Source organism: Brachycentrus maculatus, unplaced genomic scaffold (assembly GCF_059751285.1).
Source record: "Brachycentrus maculatus isolate JH-2025_06_01 unplaced genomic scaffold, ASM5975128v1 h1tg000069l, whole genome shotgun sequence".
Classification (NCBI taxonomy): Eukaryota; Metazoa; Arthropoda; class Insecta; order Trichoptera; family Brachycentridae; genus Brachycentrus; species Brachycentrus maculatus.
The window spans coordinates 1200001-1221071 of NW_028280823.1; the positions used below are offsets into that span (position 1 = coordinate 1200001).

Here is a 21071-nt window from a genome sequence, read left to right on the forward strand (position 1 = left end):
GTAAATCAGATCAAAATATCCATCATGATCTGATATGTCGCTCCAATGATGGTTTATGGATCAATAATGCCGAAACAATAAATAAAATATGGTTTATGGATATTTATCGTCATATGAACTAACGTATCTCGATTTGTTGTATTCCAAATTTCTTCTCAAATTGGGTATATAAGTATCTGATCAAGTGTGGACTAGGAGCTGTTGTAATTTAAAATGATCTGTGTGTGTTATTTGCGTTGTATTGTTACAACGCAAAAAAAGTGTAGAAAAAACGTATGTATATAAAAAGGTCAGGAGATATAGTGTAATTTATTAATTCTGTTATGTTCTTGCAATAGGTACATAATTACTATAAAATTGAGTATTTTTTTATAATCGTAAACAATCATTAAAAAATTAAGATTAAATATAATGCCTTGTATAGACAGACTTTCTAACACCAGTGTACCGCTAATAGCTAATGACACATTGCTAAACTTAGATCACAGCTTGAATTTAATACACGTAGTAATGGCACTAGTAATTCCATTGTGGTTTAACTCGCTTATGATATTCAGAAATACGAATTTGAATATTTGAGTTCAGAATAGGTACTCGCGAAGCTCATTAAATAACATTTTCTTCTTGGAGTTCAAAGATAATCAGTATATTTTCAAAGCTTTGAGTTGTTTTAAAACGAATAACAACTTTCTCAAAAGTTTCGATAGGCTAATCAAAAATGCAAATGAAACTTTGCCATATGTTGCGGCTGTAATCCGAACTAATTTATAACATCAAAGATTACGGTTAATTTCCGATTGCTTGCACAATGAGTATTTGTTCAGATACGAAACTTGTTTGGTTTCTAGGTTTCATTTGAAATATAGCAATTTACAATATCAGGAAAACAGTTTTTTCCTTTGAATTTTAAATAAACCGACTACGAAGACTTATCTCAAGTCATATGTAAGGAGTTTTTGTATTCTTTATGCAACTAATTTTGTTGTTCAAAATTGTAGATAAATATATATTTAAAGATAATGAATCTTAATATTCAAATTAAAATGGTTGAGAGAAAGAAAACTACAAAATGATTGAGAGAAATTCACTATCTAAAGTCTAATTGCTAAGTCTAGTTCCTTATTCGTAGTAATAAAAGTTCAACAATTAGGTGACGATATTATCGTTAAGATCAAAATATATTATTTATGACGGGACTGCCAATGTGTATGTTTACTTTTTTTTTTATCAAATCATTATTTACTTTTATCTTGTTTAAGAAATATCAATTTTTGTTATTTACAAAATGCGTTATCTAGGTTCATGAACTTGAATTCTCTACATATGTAGTTAAAATTTTACATACCCTTAATCGCACCTATGCATGTTCAATCATCGTTCATTCTGTTATTGCTGTAACAAATTAAATTTTCGAGTACCTTTCAAAAGATATCGTTAACTTCTTTGAGAAAGGCAGTTTCATAGTACATTATATGCTTAGAGTTGGCTCGAAGCCAGTCTCTAGGGTCAGGTTATCAGGTTTGAGAACGCCGTTGAAAAGTATTGAGAAAAATAGTCAACGTAATATCTTCCACTATCAGGATAAATTTTTGAGGATTATGTTACTTCTAAATAGAGTATAAATATTAAACTTTGAATGCAACTGAAGGGGTCTGATTTTTTTTCTCAGGGGTGAATATTTATCATTTTATTATAACTAATCTACCATTTAAGTGATTATCGAACTATTGTTTGTCGGTCTGATTTAGACAAATTTCTCAAAATGAACGACATCCAAAGGAGGTGAATTAAAGTAAACCCTTTATTCATTCGCTTATCATTTTAAATATCTTATGTCTAGTTTAAATTATAGCGAAATTATGCGGTAAGTAATTTGCTTTTTTATTTTTTTTTTATTATTTTTATTTAATCATTTTTATTTTTACTCCTTTATTCAAAAAGGTAAAAGTTTAATTTTGATATACAGACTTTTAAAATATAACGAGCAAATTTGTATTATCTTGTCAGCGACAATCCAAAACAAATAACAATAAATATAATAAGAACCCACACGGAAATCTCCCTTGTAGAGCGCTTTAAGGGTGGGTACAAAATACGCGTTCGGCGGAGGGGCATTGTGAAAGGGTTGAAAACCGCAGTTTTATAATCCTCCCCCGCATTCAGGACAGTCGGCCATCTATTGTTTCAGGAGACTGGATATGTGATATAAACGGTATTGCCAGTGTGAGTTTGAATAATGTGGACTGAAATATGCAACAAAAGCCCAAAGAGTACAATAAGTTACTTACAATGCAAAATTATAAAAATATTTTTTTTAGAAATCTCAACATAGATGAAGAAGAATGTGGAAGTCTGGGTATTAACCAAGTCCTGAATATTACTTTTTAAACTCTTTCTTATTTTATATACCATAATAACTTTATATTCACTACATTTAAAACATTCTGAGTGTGTCCAAAAACTTGTTCACAAATCTGGATTATCTCCAATTGTAAAAAAGGGTTTCTGCTCAATAACAAGCTCCTTTTCATCTCACCAATAGATGTCTCTAATGAAGTTCTAGTGATTCATGAACAATGTTTCAAAATTGGTCCATGAATATAGAAATTTCAAGAATTTGAGTAGTGCGGTTGTCGATAATGGGTTGAATTGGTGAATGTTACACATGTGTAAAGTGATCACTTAAACCAGCCTACGACGGTCGTCAGCCCCGTAAATGCCCAGACTTCCATATTCTTCTTCATCTTTGATGACATGTCAAAAAATAATTTACTTCATTTTGAGTGTGTCCAAATACTAAATAAAATTACAGGGCTTACGAACTATGATAGGCTGGTTAAGTGATCCCTTTACGCACGTGCAATATTCACTTTTCTACCCATGACAACAAAACTAATCAATTTTTTGGAACTCCTAAATATATGTACGATTAATCTCATGACACTACATATGAGTTCACAACAGCTATCTATGTTAGATTTAGAAAGCTATTATCTATGAGAGACCCTTTTTGGATGTATGCATGATCCGAACTCTGGATTATTTATACATACTGGAAAACACCTGAAAACATAATTTTCATTTTTATAAACCTTATATTTTTAACAATATTTTTTTAATGTATCTAAATACTTGTTGAGATGTCAAAAAAGTGTAAATATCTCTATCTGAATGTGCAGCCTTTGTCCAGCTTATGATAGGTCATAAGCCTTGTAAACCATATTTTTCTTCGTCTATGTTAAGATATCAAAAAAAGTAAAAATAACTACTAAATGGAGAAAACGCAAATTTGTGACCAAGTATTTGCACACTCTCAAAATGTCGTGAATCTATATTTTGTTTTTCTTTAAACTGTATCTTATGTTAATAAAGTGGTCCAAAGTCGGTTAGTCTCCAGATTTACTTCGTTGAATCTTTAAAGTTTGATGTTTTTACTTTAAACTGTTCTTAATGGTATGTATATCTGGTACATTCTCGATAACCAGCTGGGAGGACTAAAAGTTTTGCTTTGTCAGTGATGATGGGTTTCCACCCCCATCCCTCACCACCCCCTCCCACCGACACCCTTACACCTACTCTTCTCTGCATCAGTCCACTAGAGCTTTGTGACATTTTTAATGGTAATGTATCCTTTTGTGTTAACTTTTATGTTCTCCTTTCCATTAGGAAAATGCATTTTGACGTGTCGTGTATCTTTTTCCCTTTATAACAGTAAAGCTCACCGAACTGAATACATCAAGGATGGCAGATGCATTTAACCAACACAATTATATTGATTTAATTTAAACGACGTAAAAATAATACCTGATATAAAATCAAAAATTAAATTAAAACAGTATTTGTAAATTTTCCTGGACGTCTTTATTTTTCTTTATCCATGTTGAGATATTAACAAAAAAAAAGGATTCAGTTAAAACAAAATGAAATAAAAAAAATACACAAATGTTTATTTTAATCTCCGTACATCAAGGATTTTTAAGGATACATTTTTCTTAAAAATAATATAATATAATTTATTCATTCAACCCCTTATCCCCACCGGATGGTGCATAGGGCACTTCATCATATAAACGCCGTCTTATCTTGATCGTTATTAGCACATGAAAGAAAGGTGACCAGCCTTCCGCTTCAGGCACCAGTCCAGGGTAATAAAGTTAGTTAAAGATAGGTGATCAGCCTTCCGCTTTAGGTACTAGTCCAGGGTAATGTTGAATAATTATTTAAATGCAAAAATCACTTATATTAATTTGACCCCCCTGGCAGTCGAACCCGGGATCTCCAGTACGGTAGCCAACAGTGCTGACCATTACACTACACCTAATATGAACAGTAATTATTAGAAAAATATAAAAAAAAGTCTTTATTTTTATTCTTAGTAACGATTTAGTTAGACATAAACTTATTTTTTGAATAAGCTCTGATATTTTTATTATTTAAAGTTGTAGGTGAGGATTTGGATAAATCTATTTGATTCTAAATTTTACCTGTTTTCTTGTCAACGACTATCTATTCCTCGAAGTTTTCTTTAGTTTTTCACAATTCTTCGTATGAAATTTCCCCCATTTTGTTTGTTCTCCAACTTCCAGTCATTGATCTCATGTAATACTATCGTAGAACATGTTACTTTGATCCTTTTGAAGAAAGTAAAAGATAGGGAATAAATCCAGAGAACAGTTTAACTGTGGATAGAAAAAATTTATATAATTGGTAAAGCTGAATCAATGTATGTTAAAACCATTGATTTTAAAATAAAAAAAAGAAGAATTCGTGGTATTTTGTTTTTTATTTCATTATAGAAATAATCATTTGGTTTTCAAAGACAGCTATTAAAATATTTATACATTTATAAATATATATATGCATATATAAATAATACTCGTAATTATTTTTTGATTTAGAGATTATTTAATTGACTTTCATCCGTAATTTTCGGTAATTTCTGATAATCTAACCTTTTTTGCATTCCGACCCTAGGCTCTAAGATGACAAATTAGACATATTCTGTAAATTTATGAAAAAATATATTCATAAACAATTGTCTTAACGCTAAGAAACTAATAGGTAAAAAGAACCAAAGTCGTGTAGAAAATTGTGTTTTTTAACGAAGTTTAATGAATTATTTTTATGTTAAAATAACGCTGTTATATTCATCTGTTTATAATGAAATTATAATTATCCTTTATTCTGTAGAAACTTAATGATTCATTGAGAAGGAAATGTGCCCTAATCACGCCATGAAAAATATGAACCCAATATTTTAGGGATAGGTACTTACACATAAGCAGTTTTCCTTTGGAAAAAATGGGATAAAATTAGCTTGTACATAAATCAAGTGAAAATGAGGGGAAAATATGAAAATTCTCCCATTAATTGAACTTTTGTTGTATAAGATTAGGGTCTAACAATGGGGGGTTTCTTTTATAATGACTTTGAATTAAGCACCTTCAATGCAGAGCGCCTTAAATGATAATTTTATCTAAAAAACGTGTAAAACAATATATATTTATATATGTATGTTAGCAGTTGCTAAATTCATATTTAAAATGAGGTTTAAAAAAGCAACATGTAAACTAAGATATTATTGATATCGGTAGATCGGAATAAGTTATTTGGATAGAAATACGGTCCATTTGTAATCTGTACATTGGCTGATTTATATAAGCACTGTTTAATATTCACCACACTCTCATGATTGTCAACGAAATTAGCGTGACAAAATTTCAATTGAATTCAAATTATATAACTATTTTTGTTGCTGCGGAATACACATTCCAAGTGTTAATTAATTAATTTTCTTTCCTTCTTATCTCAATCATAGATCGCATTTTGTTAAATCTTACTATCAAAAAAATTAAATACTTTTATAAAACTACTTAATGAGTTTTATTTCATTATACACAGTCGAAACTATTCAGTTTCGAAAACTCCAGATATTTTCATCTACAATTGAATAGTAAAACTATGTCATTCCACAAAAGTAATGCCGAATCAATAAATATGCCGAAATAATAAAAATCTTACTTTCAAATACATTTTTAAGGTATCGCCTGATATTTATTACTTATAACAATTCTATATTTTTCTGTAACTTATACTTTTAACAACTCTATATTTTTTTTGGAATTTGAAATTTCTCTGGGCATTTGTGTGAATACATATATATTTTTTTCACTTGAATTATAATCCACACATTATGTGAATTTGTTTCACGTACTATACTCGTTAACTGTTTTTTATGTAAGTAATATGAATTAATGTAGTAAACTTATATCAACCAATTACTCGTTTATATACTACCTTTGAAAGTGTATTGGGTGGTTTTAACCAAAGCCATAAAAGTTGTCGTTCCATTTTCCGCTCATCATTTGATACCATTTACTTTGATCTTTTGACCATAGTTTAGGGGCGTTAGGCCCAGAACAAATGGAACTCGCCTTCCATTTGTGCTGACCTTTTGTTTGCTGCTAAGCGGCAGTTTGGAATTTCCTTGTTTCAGCGGTTTTTGTGCTAGCTTTTGAATTTAACTGCCGCACAGCACATGTTTCTCCCTACGTGCATTGTATGAAATTTCCTCGCGTTATGTTGTAAAAAACCTTCCAGTTTATACTTTGTACGGTCGGTGCTTATGTTGTTTGAGGAGATTTGAGTTTACACGCGATGCTCTATTTGAAGAAGCTTTTTACTAACGTAGTTCAACGTTGAAATGTTGCGTGTAGGCATTAGCTCAATGGCTACATGGTAAATATGCTAATTCATCAAAAAATGTACATAACTACTTAACATTTGTCACGTTTAACGTTAAAATTACTACCAACCGTGGGATAAAACAAAATTTTGGCTTATATTTTTTAATTCTATCCCTGTATTATTTTAATGTGAAGCGTTTTTGCCTTTTATGGCATCGTTATAAAGTTATAAGTCGTAAAGTTATTATCGTCATAAGTTACGATCAAATTTGGCATGTTTTGTTTAATTTATTTCTCTTTTATTACAATTATTCATGCTTTCATTAATTATGATTCTTAATAGCATGTAATTGTTAAGACTGAGATTTCAAACGTACAAATCTAAACGCTAGGGGCAAGGGGTATCTCCACGTTCATTAAAAAAAAAGAATGTGTATAGAAATTAGATTTATTTTGAAATATATTCTAAAAAATATATGTTCATAATTTTTTAAAACTACTTACATTTCAATAAATCTTTTCAAAAACCCATATATTTATTTCGAAAAAAACGTATTGTTTCAATATAAAAACGGTGTTTTTAGGTTAAAATTAAATTACGTTAAATATGTATTACCTGGGTTTTAAGAAAATTAAGTTGCGATTTATCGTGCATTGGACCTTAACTTACACAATAAATACTAATAATATTCTTTTAGACTGGTTTCTATGCGAAATAATTATATTAATATTTGATATAATATTTTCCAGTCATAGAACAAATTTACTAAAAGACCCTAATGTAAGCTGCAAGACTCCGGTTAATATTATTCTCTGAATTATAAAATAATATAAAATTGGGGTACTGGCAGCCATAATATTTATTTATTTATTTAGTTTTTATTTAATTTTATTTTAGGAAAACCAACAGCTACAAACACAAACAAAATTAACACAAAGCCAATTACAAGTCTTCACAAATAGATACATGATATATAAAAACATTCATTCGCAAACATACACATTCACACATATTCGCTCACATAGGCATACTTAAACACGTATACACACACGCACCCACACACACACTGACATACACATACATATGTACAATTAACCATTTTTCGGAGAGTAAGTGCCGCACACTACTGTGGTTATCTTTGAACAAGTCTTTGTTAAAAATTTTGAGATTGCATTAAAATTGGAAAAAAGTTCGTCATAAATATGAGTTCTGTCTATAATTTGTTAAAAATGAGAGGAGTATGAAGAAGAGGATTATTTTTGATGTGCTATAATTTTATGATATAAGTACCTATCATCTCCAGTTAAATATAACGGGTGCACTAAGCGGCGCATAAAGTGAATAACACACTCGTATTATGAAAGTATAAGGGCTCATCAAAGCCACCCCCACTGATGGGGTCGTCGACACCTCAAGCGTCAAACCCCGTGAGTAAACGTTTCGCGTAAGGTTTCTAAATTGCCTTTTAAAAGGCATAATTTTCTAAGGATGCATCGTGATATCAATGCCTTTACTTTTTAATCAAATACGATTTAAAATATGCTGCTAGATTCGATAGATTTTCTTTATTTTACTTCTCGACACTATTTGGCGAATACAGGGCAAAATTTGTTAGTTACTTACGAAATTTTTTATTCTTTATTATTATATAAATTTATTAGTCACTTAAATTTAAAATAATAATGTAAGTAACGAATAAATTTATTCGCAATATTTTTAATCTGCCAATAATTTTATTTTATTCACATATTCTGGATTTAATCCATTTAGGAATCACATACATTTACATTTTTATTTATTGATATTTAAAAATAGGTGTAGAAGAATATGGAAGTTTGGGAATTATTTCTGGAAATAATCATAAATACATTTCATTTCATTTAATATCAACCAAAGATGTCCCCGACAAAGTCATATAAAGCAGTGCTATTAAATTGTTTCAAAAATCACAGTAATTTGTCAATCATTTTGCTAAACAGTATTAAAAAAATCACATAAACAGGCTAATGACAGGTTGCTAGCCGTATAAATGCCCAGATTTGAATATTTTTTCATCTATGATGAGATTTTCAATTGGAGATAAAGATGTAGATAAACCTCTGTTTTTTGTTATTTCAAATATGTTAAAACATGAGTATTTGACATCTTCTTCTTTCTCAACCGTCTTTCCACTGCTTGATGTAGGTCTATTCTATTTTTTCCAGACTTCTCTCGTTTGGACTTTTTAGATCCACTTACGACAGGGACAATTTCATCGGCCCACACTTTTCTGGGGCCGGCCCATTCCTCTCTTCATGTCCCATGGTTTCCATCTATCCATTCCTTGCCTCGCAACATAACCTCCTTATTGTCAAATCAGTTTGGCAACGCGATCTTTATCACATTGACAATATGGCATCTGCAGATGTTTAAAGTTGTAAAAACTTATTCTTCTTATTCTAACCCTTATCTGCACCCCTATTGTGCATAAGATACTGCATCATATAAACGCAGTGTCCTTTAATTTTATATTGCGTTTATTTTGGCAAAAAAGAGCAAAGAAGGTCAGATTTGAAGTCTTCACATGAATATACAATATGAAGCTTGAAAGATTCACTCCCCTTCCAGATCCAGATTTTTATTTCCATGACCCTGAACGAGCATTCATTCAAACCCAAATATAGAATTATTTTTGCTGATTCTAAACCTTATAGCATTCAAATTCATTGAATTGCTTTTGCTCTCTTTTGTATCCTTTAGTGCCGTATTTCGTGTGCCTATTTATATCTGAATTTCCCTGAAACCCGAATGAAAATCCCGAATAAAGTGAGAATCGTGCTCCTGATATTTACCCTGAGGAAATAATAAGGATGTGAGTATATAGCTTCGCTTATTCTCAGGACGGATAATTCTTAAACGTTAATAATACCAACTTCCTTATAAGTTTTATTCACATCGGTGGTATTCAGAATCAGACTAATTGCTTGGAAAACAATAAGCACGTCTGTTTTAGAACGATCATAAGTTTATGAATAGTAATTAAATTCAGGCTTCGGTTTATTTTAGAGTGATAAGAAAAAAAATGAAAATAATTTTATAAACGAGTCATATAAACGAGAAAATAATTTTATAAAAAATGAAAATAATTTTATAATACACATATACAGTATTAAGAAAGGTGGAATTAAGATAGTATGGTTGTGTGAATCGTATGAGGGAAGAAAGCATAGTAAAACAAATTTATCAGGCAAATGTTTTTGAAAATAGAAGAGAAAGACTGAGGAAAATTCGGCGTGGTAAAATATTTCAAATACTAGAGAGTGGTCAGGTCAGAAGTCGGAGTAATCGGTAGGTATGTATGAGGGGATGCATGAATATGGAAGAGGCGAAGATTGTTTACAAAGAGAGATTGGTGTAGTGTTCTATCCCCTCTGCCTACCCTTGCATGGTTAGTTATAAGTTAGTTTACTCAAATCTACAAAATGTGATAAATTATAACACGTTAGAAATGTGCCTATAAAATTAAGCTTCCTAGATATTATAATAAATGTATGTTTAAATGATGACGGAATATATGAGGAATATTGAATTATTATTTCTTAATGTCCAAAACAACTTTTCTATTAAATTCTAAGTAAATGATATTTCATCGAAAAGATTCACAAAAAATAATTATGACTACGAGATTTTTTATACAGATTTGCCGGTTTGACGATTTAAGATAAAATATTCGAAGTTGAATCCATACAATAATATTTGAAAATCCTTTTTAGTTCTTAAAAAAATAGCTTCTGTGTCATTTTAAAAATATATTTATTAAAAGTAATTTCTTTAAAGTGATGTTTCGAATCATTACGATTGATAAAATATTAACTTCCTTGATTGATTATTTTATGTAAACATATAATGCAAAATATTTTGAGAGATGATTTTAAAAACAAATAGATTTGAAATTAAAATGTTGCCCTTCTGAATTTGTATTTGTGTTGAATTTTAATCTAGATCAGTGAAACTCAGTTACTTTCAGCAAGTCTGTATCTGAGCGAAGTCAAAGTTTACAAAAGTGCTTATCTGTAAGGAACATTGCCAAACATAATTAACAAAGAACGATAAAGTCTAATTTTGTTTATCTATTACAAAACTTATTATAATTTTATGCAAAGCCGGGCTGAATTAAATTTTGCTTTAAATAATTATCTGGTTTAAATTATAACTGATTAAAGTCTGTGAAAATTCGTAAAAATACTATTATAAAAATACTACTATCAATTGCACGTTTTTATGTTTTCGTTGTAACACTGAACAATTACAATTTTGCTAATTTACATAAGGACAAACGGCTTATGTAGAAATTTATCGGGACTACATTGTATCATTTTTATTATTGAATTAAGTAAAAAAATACATTTATGATTTTGGTGATAAGGTAAAGCAATTTTTTTCTCTCTTGTGAATAAATACCATACATAGTGAAAACGAAGTGAAATTATGATGGTAAGAAGTTTATCAATGTTTAATGTATCAACTTAATAAAAAACTTCTCAATCTAACAAAGATGGCTGTTGTGAACTTATATGTACTGTCTCATGAGATTAATCTACGAGTTTGTAGCGTGGTTGTCAATCATGGAAATGTTACACGTTTATAAAGTGGTCACTTAATATTATGACTATGAAAGTCATAAACCCTGTAAATACCCAGGCTTCCATATTCTTCTTAATCTTTTTTGAGTTGTCAAAAAAAGTTAGAATTTTATTTTAAGTAAAAAAGTATTATGGTATATCAAATAAGACATATGAAGTTTACAAAATTACGTTTAAGACTAAGTATAAGACATTTCTTGATCCTTATATATATCTAATGGTGCACGCACAGGACATCTACATGGTGTAGCTAGATCGTTAACTGCATAAAAGGAAGATGATCTATAATGCTTTCTAGATTCTTGGATAGAGGAGTGAAATTTATTTTATGGAATACAGATGACGTAAGTGAAGCAAATTACTACATTATGGAAGTGAAAATGGAGAAAAAATATTAAGAAAAGGTAAATATCAAAAATGATTAGAACAATCGGTTTTGTATACCTATACTCGAAATAACTGGTGTCACATAGATATTCCTAATTTGTACGCGTGTTTTAAATATAATAAATAGTAATTAATAAATAGTAATGTTTGCTTGAAATGATATTTTGTAAATATGACGCTTATAATAAGTACTATCAGTCAATCTAACTCAAAATGGATTTCTTCAAACTGGAATAAATGTGTGTCGTGTTTTATAAAATACCTTACCAGGATCACAGAAAGCTTCCCAATCTCGTGTGCTAACGATGCTTGCGTGATATAAGTAAATCATCATATTTCTCGCTTTCCTATGAGCCATTTTCCATAAACACATAGTAAAGATTACCAATTTTGATATTACCATTCGCCTTACATGTGAAAATAAAGTTACTGAAAATGTTTGTAATTTTATCAACAAAATAAACATATCGAAACATTTAATGGTTTTGTTTACAAAAATCGGCTTTTCGTAATGCCTTTCTTTCCAATAAATTCATTTTATGTCTCTCTTACCTTGGCTACAATTTGTTTTTTTACATGGAATACTTTCACACTAAATGGAAGTATTCTTTACATCAAATAAATGTGCTAATATGGTATTTCCACACTTCGAATAAATGCATTAATGTGGTACTTGTATTTTCATATTTTATTTGAATATTTTTTAAAATAAACACGATTTTTAAAACAAATGTTACAATAAATACGATAAATTGATTTTGTTTCTGCGAATTCAATAAAATAAAGTATGTTCTTTGTAACACTGTTTTACGTATAAACTTAAATACATTTGAATAAATTCAAACAGGGAATGAAATCGATAACCTTTTCAGCGTAGGATACAAATCAATGTCACCAATGTACGCGACCTCGATAAATGAATTCTATACAAATGTATTCTCGTATTTTGCACCAAAATTTTGTACTAAAATTTAAAACATAATCGGTCTATTCTCTACAATTTTTAATGGACTTTTGTTTTGTAGAATATATGGTTCAATAAATTATAGTAAAATAAAATATCAATTGATAACAGCTCAATTATCTTTTGTTATCTTACCTTTTTGTTAACTTTAATACACAGGTTAACGATATTGTCTATAACTTTTTTTTTCAAGCAATTTTCGTTCAAGATTTTTTCCTTAGGGACTAAAACGTCCTTGCTCCAAAACGTCTTCTCGCCAAAACGGCTTTGGTCTAAAATGGCCCTGCGCCAAAACGTGATTGCGTCAAAACAGCTGAGCCAAAAGCCGACGTTCGATTATACTTTATAACCGAATCATTATAAATGATTCTTTTGAGTATTTTGACTAAAATACTCAAAATACTATAAAATACGGTTAAATTTTGTATGTACTGTTTAACAATGTTTAATATGATAAATGGTTGGTTTAATTGTATGATACGTTTTTGATCTTATTTACTTTGTTCCAGTCCCAAATCATAACATATTATTTCAAACATCAATAACATGAATACAACACAATGTTGCCTCATAATATTGTTTACCATTTGTGTTTTTTCGTTAAAAGCAAATAATAATAAGCGAAGCAAAATAATTTTAGAGGTGAGCAGCCTAAACAACATGAATATTTACAGGATAATGGTGTTTATTGTACGACCATTTGATCACATTATTATGCTTGTAATGTTGTGTTTTTCATTGAATTTTTTTATTGTTGGCTGCCCGTGAAAGAAATATCAAGACGTTTTGTGTTATTCTATGTAAAAATACCTTCAAAACGAACCGAAAAGATTGAGTTGTAGTTAACTTTTTCTTGCTGATTGGGTATTTTTATTTTTCATTATTGAATATTGTTACAAAATTTAAAATATTAATTTCACATAGCTACTTTAAAAAAATACCTCATGGCTGTGGAGTCGGCAAACGTGATTTGCCTAAAAAGATTTTCGTATAGCGATAGTACAGAATTAAGTGCAAACTTAAATATGCACGGTAAATTATGTATTTGTACTTGCGCATATAGAAAAATACAGATACTGGTAATTTTTATAAATAGCACCTCATACGAGTGCATACATTGAGAAAATCGCAAGAAACTTTTTCGCGACATCGATTATTTTGGATAAATTAACCGTTTCCTTCGAAGGGCTTCCATTTATTCACGTTAGCAGTGTTTATATTTTCTGAAATTTGATGTTTCGTATCAATCACATTCCCTCATCCCTTTGTGTACCCCATTTTCCCCGTTCTCTTCCTTCGTACACCTTTATTCCGTAAGGTTTCCCCTTGACGGCCATAGAAATATCTGACCGCCCTTCTGGGGACGGCTGGGATTACAAAAACGCCCTTTTCAAGTGACGACTTAACAATTTTTTGTACACCTTGTGAAAATGGGACAATGATATCCGTTTTCAAAAATATTACGAGAAGCTAACTTTCGCTTGTGAAAAAATAATCACATGGTTTCATAAAAATATTTTCAAAAGATATTCCCTTTTTTCTCTAACAATGCAAATATTGATATTTTTTGTATGAAACTTTAAAGATTTTTTTTATTACACTATTCTTATTCTGTATTTCTCGTTTACTTTTAAATGACATATGGATTCAAGTGTGTAATTATTTTTATGTATACATGTGTATTAAATTAATTAAACCATATCCGCTCCCTAAGTGGAGCATATGCAGTCCACAAACTGTCTCCAGGCTTTTCTGTCGGTTGCCAGCTCCCTTGCATCCTCCCAAGTCAAATCCGCGTCCCGAAGTTTTGACGAGAACTGTCGACAAATTGTCAGCAGTGGTCGTCCTGGGCGGCGCGAACCTGATGCCTTGTAAAAGAGGCAAGCTTGATTAAGGCTCTCGGGAGGCATGCGGAGTACATGGCCAAGCCAACTGAATCGCCTTTTGGATGACAGTTGTGACCAAGATTTGCTGCGTCCTACGCCTTATCTCTTCATTCATGTGTATACATTATCTTATTTTTTAACTTCACATAGAAAAAAATCCCTTGTAGGTTGAGTGAATATAGCCTTTCAGTAATAAAAATTGATTTAATTTTTTTTATTTCAACTAACTTACTAACCATCACGCCGCTTCCCTGCAGGAATTAGTCAGTATAAAAAATCTAAATTCTTTTTCCAAATTATGAAATCAATTACATAAAAATGCATTTTTGCATATGGTATACTACAATGCAGGTGATACACGAACGGAAAGATAGCTGCTTCTCCGCAGGGGTGAGCAGAGAGAAAAGAGCGCCACACCTATTTGTCTTTGCAAACTATCTTCGCCTCTTTCATATTCATGCATCTCGTCATATATACTCGCCGATTATTTCGACTCCTGACCTGACCACGCCCACCTATCATACATCGTTTTATCGCAAATTTTTCAGAGAGATCGCATTTTGACTGCATTCAGTATAATTTCATCCTTTTTTTGCCAATTCCATACGTCGCTTCCATACATCAGGGTTGAAACCAAGACTCCGTTATATACTGCCAGTTAAGCTTTCGACGGAACGTTTTTATTTTTATTTTAAATCCCTTTTAATTTTTACGAGTTAAAAAATCATCTACGTGGTAAATATTTTTTTTTGTTGTGAAAATTTTCCACGGAAAATATTTAAAAAATAAAAAGAAAAATCACTCAACGTAACTACCTGAAATTGCTTCCATAACGACCGCCGTAATAAATTGGTGCGGTTTACTGTCGCTGTAAGGCCCTAGAGCCAAATAACAGCACACATAGAGATGTGACGTCACCGTGTCCCAGGGGAGTGTAATGGATAACCTGTCACCATTTCTGTATTCCGGATAGCGTAGTGAGCGGGAATGTTGTAGCCGAACCGTTACGTAAATCATGGAACTTGGAAAATAGGGTAATACCCGTGTAAAGGCTTTTGCGGTATTACGATCACCCCATTATAACGAAATTTAATTTAAAATCAATATGAAATTGGTTAAAGCATTATAGCAGGTATCCGATTATGCGTTCATTTAATACATGGATAAGTTGATCATAAAAAAAAAATAATTAGCTTCTAAGGTAAATATCACCAAGTGCACAAATGACAAATGGCGATTGAATCTAAGTACATTTAGAGTTTTTATTTTATATATTTTTATTTTATAAATATATTTTTTTTATTTGAGTTAACAATAGCAACTTACGTAAAACAAAACATTAAAAGATATACATTAAACTAGCCAATTATAGTTAACCATAGAAACATAAAGAGTGGTACAAAATATTTCGTGTAGATCTAGCAAATAAACACGTATTTCTGAGAGAAAATATGCATGTGTGAAGTCTATAAGGGTATGTGTGTGTGTGTGTGTGTGTGTGTGTGTGTGTGTGTGTGTGTGCGTGCGTGCGTGCGTGCGTGCGTGCGTGCGTGCGTGCGTGCGTACGTGCGTGCGTGCGTGCGTGCGTGTGTGTGTGTGTGTGTGTGTGTGTGTGTGTGTGTGTGTGTGTATGTATGTTGATTCTAGTAGGGACATACATACAATGCAGAGATGCTGAGAGGACAAAATGCTCACCATTCGACTTTTCAACACAGATTTTCAGTTTAGATTAAAAATATATATTTTTTACTATCAGTTACTACAATAAATTCTATAAAATCATAAATTTAAAAAAAGTTTAAATGGGAGATTAAAAAAATGGTTCAAACTCCATTTTATATCATACTAGCTGTCCCCGCGACGCGTTGTTGTGGCTTGGTCTAGTTAAATGGAAAATACAAAATATATAGAAATCACACACTTCTTACTCACCCAAAAGTCACTTACTCTTTCCTAAAAATATTTCGCACATGTAACTATTTATTCGCCCTTGAAATTTATTTACACTATATTTTTTATATTTAACGACTTTGGATCCCAAAACTTTAAATCGCTGTTACTGCGCCGTCAGTTCGACCGCCGACTTTATTGACGAATTTCATACTAAAAACAGAGAATTGACAACTATGGGAACCTATTTGCACTGGTATTAGCGGCAATGTTACCGGCTTTTCAAAACGATACATATGCGTTATGATGTTTATTTCATTATTTAGAAATTTAACTGAACATGAATATAAATACATTTACAATAATGAATAACAAATAAAACAGGTAATTGTAATATTCCAATTACAAAATTTCACAAATCGCTCACTCCTTTCAAGAACGTCATAAATCAAAATACTTGATTTTTCAGGAGAACAGAGTTTTTAAAATTTGAAAATATAATACAATGTATTAAAAATAAATATCAAGCCACTTACTGATATTTTCACTATGCAACATATCTTTTTAGGTAAAACCTGAAGGTTTTTTCTCCATTTGAAAAATATTTATTTTATTGAATAAAATAATTAAACAATACCTTTTCTTCAAAATGCAAAAACAACACTTTCTGCCCTGTAGCGGGTAAATATTAAGTTAAAAATATGCCTCTTTTTCTGGGATATAGTACATTTTCTGGGCATTCCGAAAATATGCACAACTGGAAATTGACGTTTTTTGATTTATGACTTTCTTGAACGGAGTGAGCGAAATGTTAAATGCGTTAAAAGTAAACAGCAAGAATAAAATATAGCAAAAGATAAGAAGATTAATAGGCAGACTTAATTTAGAGCTAAAGTATAAATAATCATAATAAAAAACATAAACAGTTATAAGATGTACAAGTATGTATAAGAAAAGCAATAAAGTAAAAATAAGTTCTATAAGGCAACAGCAAAAAAAACAGTAGAGATATGTAACTTTTTTTGTGTCAAATTAATATGTTGCCAAATTAATAAAAGGATGTATTTCAATCAACGAATTTATCATAAATCAAATTTATAGGAAAATGATAAATGAAATTTTTGATATTTCTGATTTGCAGTAATTCCATATAAACTAGTACTTATCTTAACAATATGAAAAGCATGTTAAAATATTTTCCCGATTTGAAATAAATTATTACAGGTAAATATTAATACATAAATTTTAAAACAAATATTTTATATTCATATTCAAAATTAATCTACCAGGGAAATCAGTGTTTAAGGAAAACCTGAAACCGCTTTCTAACCGTGTTTTGCATATATTCCAAAATCCTACCTATGTTCTCGGAACTGGTATTGTACCGTGATTCATAATACGAGTACGTTTTGTGTTCTCATTCGTATGATGTATTGTAAGTGTGACTATATCTCTGCTGATGAATTTCCATATGAAAACGGCGGTTGAAAATATGATCATCCTAAAATTACATTGAGTTCAATAGAAATGGGAAAAAATAGAAGTAAAATACCTTAGGTTTTTTTTTACTCATCTAATAATCAGACACTCGATCCAAATTTTTGGATGCAGAAGTGTTTTTTTTGACATCTTAACATAGATGAAGAAGAATATGGAAGTCTGGGTACTTACAGGGCTTATGACATGGGTAGAATTGGTGAATGTTATATGCGTGTAAAATGATCACTTAACCAGCCTATGACAGGTCACAAGGCCTGTAAATACCCAGCCTTCCATATTCTTCTTCATCTATGTTGAGATACAATATTAGAAAAATGTAAAAATAACTCCTAAGTATTTAGACACTCTCAAAATGTTAACAAATTTTTAATGGGGTATAGCTGAAGTAACTTAAAGAGTAGAGACTGAAGGAAATTACTCCCATGTGGGAAAGAAAATGGAGAATGAATAGTAAGTGAGAAAAGGAGAAAAAAGTAACACTGGCTAGGGTACTCGGAGCTGCATAGCGGTACTCGTTGAATCTTGTGTAAGAACACTGCTTATGTTATCCATGAGTCCCCCAAGATAGAAATTTCAAACAATATTAAAAAGTCATGAAATACAGTTGACTTAATTTTCTTAGACGAATCGTTAATCAAAGGCAATTAGTTTGAAATCCAACAATTAAAAAGAACTAAATATAACTTTGTTCGTTTCAAAAACTTATTAAATTCAATAATCGAAAGTTTTGAAAGCGGTTCTGTAACTTTACAAAGAGTATTGAAAATAGTTTTAACTTTCGAGTTTCCATTGTTAAGAAATCAAAGTAAATAATTATTTTATGAGGTGGAGTTTAAACTGTACTTCTTTTCAACCTTTAGATAAATATAAATTATTAATTAAAATGGAGTGTGATCTTGATAAGTCAAAAAAGTTTTCTTTAAAAAAATAACCTTAAAATATACATATCGCTCACTCCTTTCAAGAACGTCACAAATCAAAAAACTTGATTTTTCAGGAGAACGTTTTTAAAGTATAAAAATATATTACAATGTTTTAAAAATTAATATCAAGCCACTTATTGAACTTTTTACTGTGCAACGGATCTTTTTAGGTAAAACCTGAAGGTTTTTTCTCCATTCGAAAAATATTTATTATATTTAAAAAAATTATTAAACAATACATTTTCTTCAAAATACAAAAACAACATTTTTGCCCTGTAGCGGGTAAATATTAAGTAGAAAATATGCCGCTTTTGCTGGGATAAAGTAATTTTTTTGGGTATTCCGAAAACATGCACAACTGAAAATTGTCGTTTTTTGATTTATGACGTTCTTGAAAGTAGTGAGTGAGCCACGTTTATTTTGAAGGCATTGGAATATTGGCTAGTTGACTGGATAGGGACGAATACTCAAACATTACAGATTCTGCAACGACGTATAAACAACGGTCAATACTGGTCAATTTGTGCTGGAGATTAATAAGTTAAGAGGGTGGTATAGGGCGGGTCTCAATAATCTTATACTATCTTTATACTATTCAGCTTCAAAAGCATTATTGGTAATCTCTGAGTTCATTAGGTTAACCTTATCGTATCATTTATTTTCGTTAAATTTGTCCAAGATTAATTCATTATTAAGCGAAGCGGGGAGAAAGGCGCAATTTTTTTAATGACAAATTTTTGTTAAATGTTTTTTGACATGTCATCTTGAAATTTGGCCATATTATCCAGTTATTCCGGCACCTAGATCACTGGATTCAAATAAGGGGATTGTTTGTGCTGCTATCTGCTCGTTCCTTTAAACGACGTCATATATCAAAAATTGACAATTTTCAGTTTTTGCATGTTTTTGGAATGCCCAGAAAATGTACTATATCCTAGAAAAAGCGGTATATTTTAAACTTTATATTTACCCGCTACAGGGCAGAAAGTGTAGTTTTTGCAATTTGAAGAAAGGGTATTGTTTCCTTATTTTTTTAAATATACAAAATATTTTTCAAATGGAGAAAAAATATTCAGGTTTTACCTAAAAAGATCTGTTGTAAAGTAAAAAGTTGAATAACTGGCTTGATATTTATTTTTTATACATTTTATTATATTCTTAAACTTTAAAAACGATCTCCTAAAAATCAAGTTTTTTATAAATGACGTTGTTGAAAGGAGTGAGCGAATTGTTCACCGTCTCAGCCGACCTGAAAGCACATATTCTAATATTTTGATGCTTCAATAGTATAGCCCAAATACGTGCTGAAATTTGTATCAATACTAAATACTGGTAATTTTATCGTAATGATGTACATAAAAGATATTGATAGCATTTTTGATTTTTTTAAGGAACTGAAAAAACAAATTATTCACTACATAATGTAGCCGTGTATATATGTAAATATATATAATTTAGATGCTTATTGCTTATTATGTACATAGGTTTATAGGTCATTAAGGGAAATTTTGTTTCTTATATCTAAGAATATGTTTTATTTTCATCTGTGTTGGGAACAGGAATGATAATGTAGTGAGGGCCAATCAGGAACTTCTCAGTATTTGCTCATCGCTGGGAATAAAACTCGTAAAACTTCTTAAAATTCAGTATATTACAGACACTTAAATTGAGTTGGGTAAAATATCTGATATTTTTCCTGTCATGATTCATTAATAGATTTTATAGTAATTAATTATAAGATAAGTTTGTTAAATATATCGCAATATGCCTTTAAAACTTTATCCCATATAAATTAATTACAAAAGGCATATGTTTTTTTATCGTTTCACAAGACAACGTAAGGACAATCAATCATCGGTGACACTCACCTCTCCCCATGACTCCTCTATTCAGGATCCCGCCTTATCTCAAAGGATATCTCCGCGAAATCACCCTCAAGCTCTAGGGGATGATGCTGCAGCTCACCCCTGTGTGGGGGCGGGTTCCATTTGCCATTCAACACCCAAACAAGTCGTTAATCATAATTGCACCCGTGTAATTACATACATTTGAAACTTTACGTAATCATAATCACGCACGTAATAGTTAGACAATGTTGTTCATATTACTTGCACAGTGTTTGCTTTAGTATTTAGTCAAAAGTTTGTTTTATACAACTCAACTTTGGATAACGGATATCTAACTATGATTTATAAATGAAGTATGCTATTTA

At 30.6% G+C, this 21071-nt stretch overlaps 1 protein-coding gene across 1 annotated transcript in view; it reads right to left on the reverse strand.

The window, feature by feature from the left end:
• The window catches only part of LOC148311242 (uncharacterized), a 77000-nt gene extending 56140 nt beyond the window's left edge, over positions 1 to 20860 (reverse strand). The window contains exon 1 of the mRNA XM_088256889.1: positions 20728 to 20860. Within this exon, the coding sequence (XP_088113015.1) occupies positions 20728 to 20737 (10 nt within the window). The 5' untranslated portion in view covers positions 20738 to 20860. The remainder of the gene's footprint in view (positions 1 to 20727) is intronic.
• Positions 20861 to 21071: the final 211 nt, after the last annotated feature.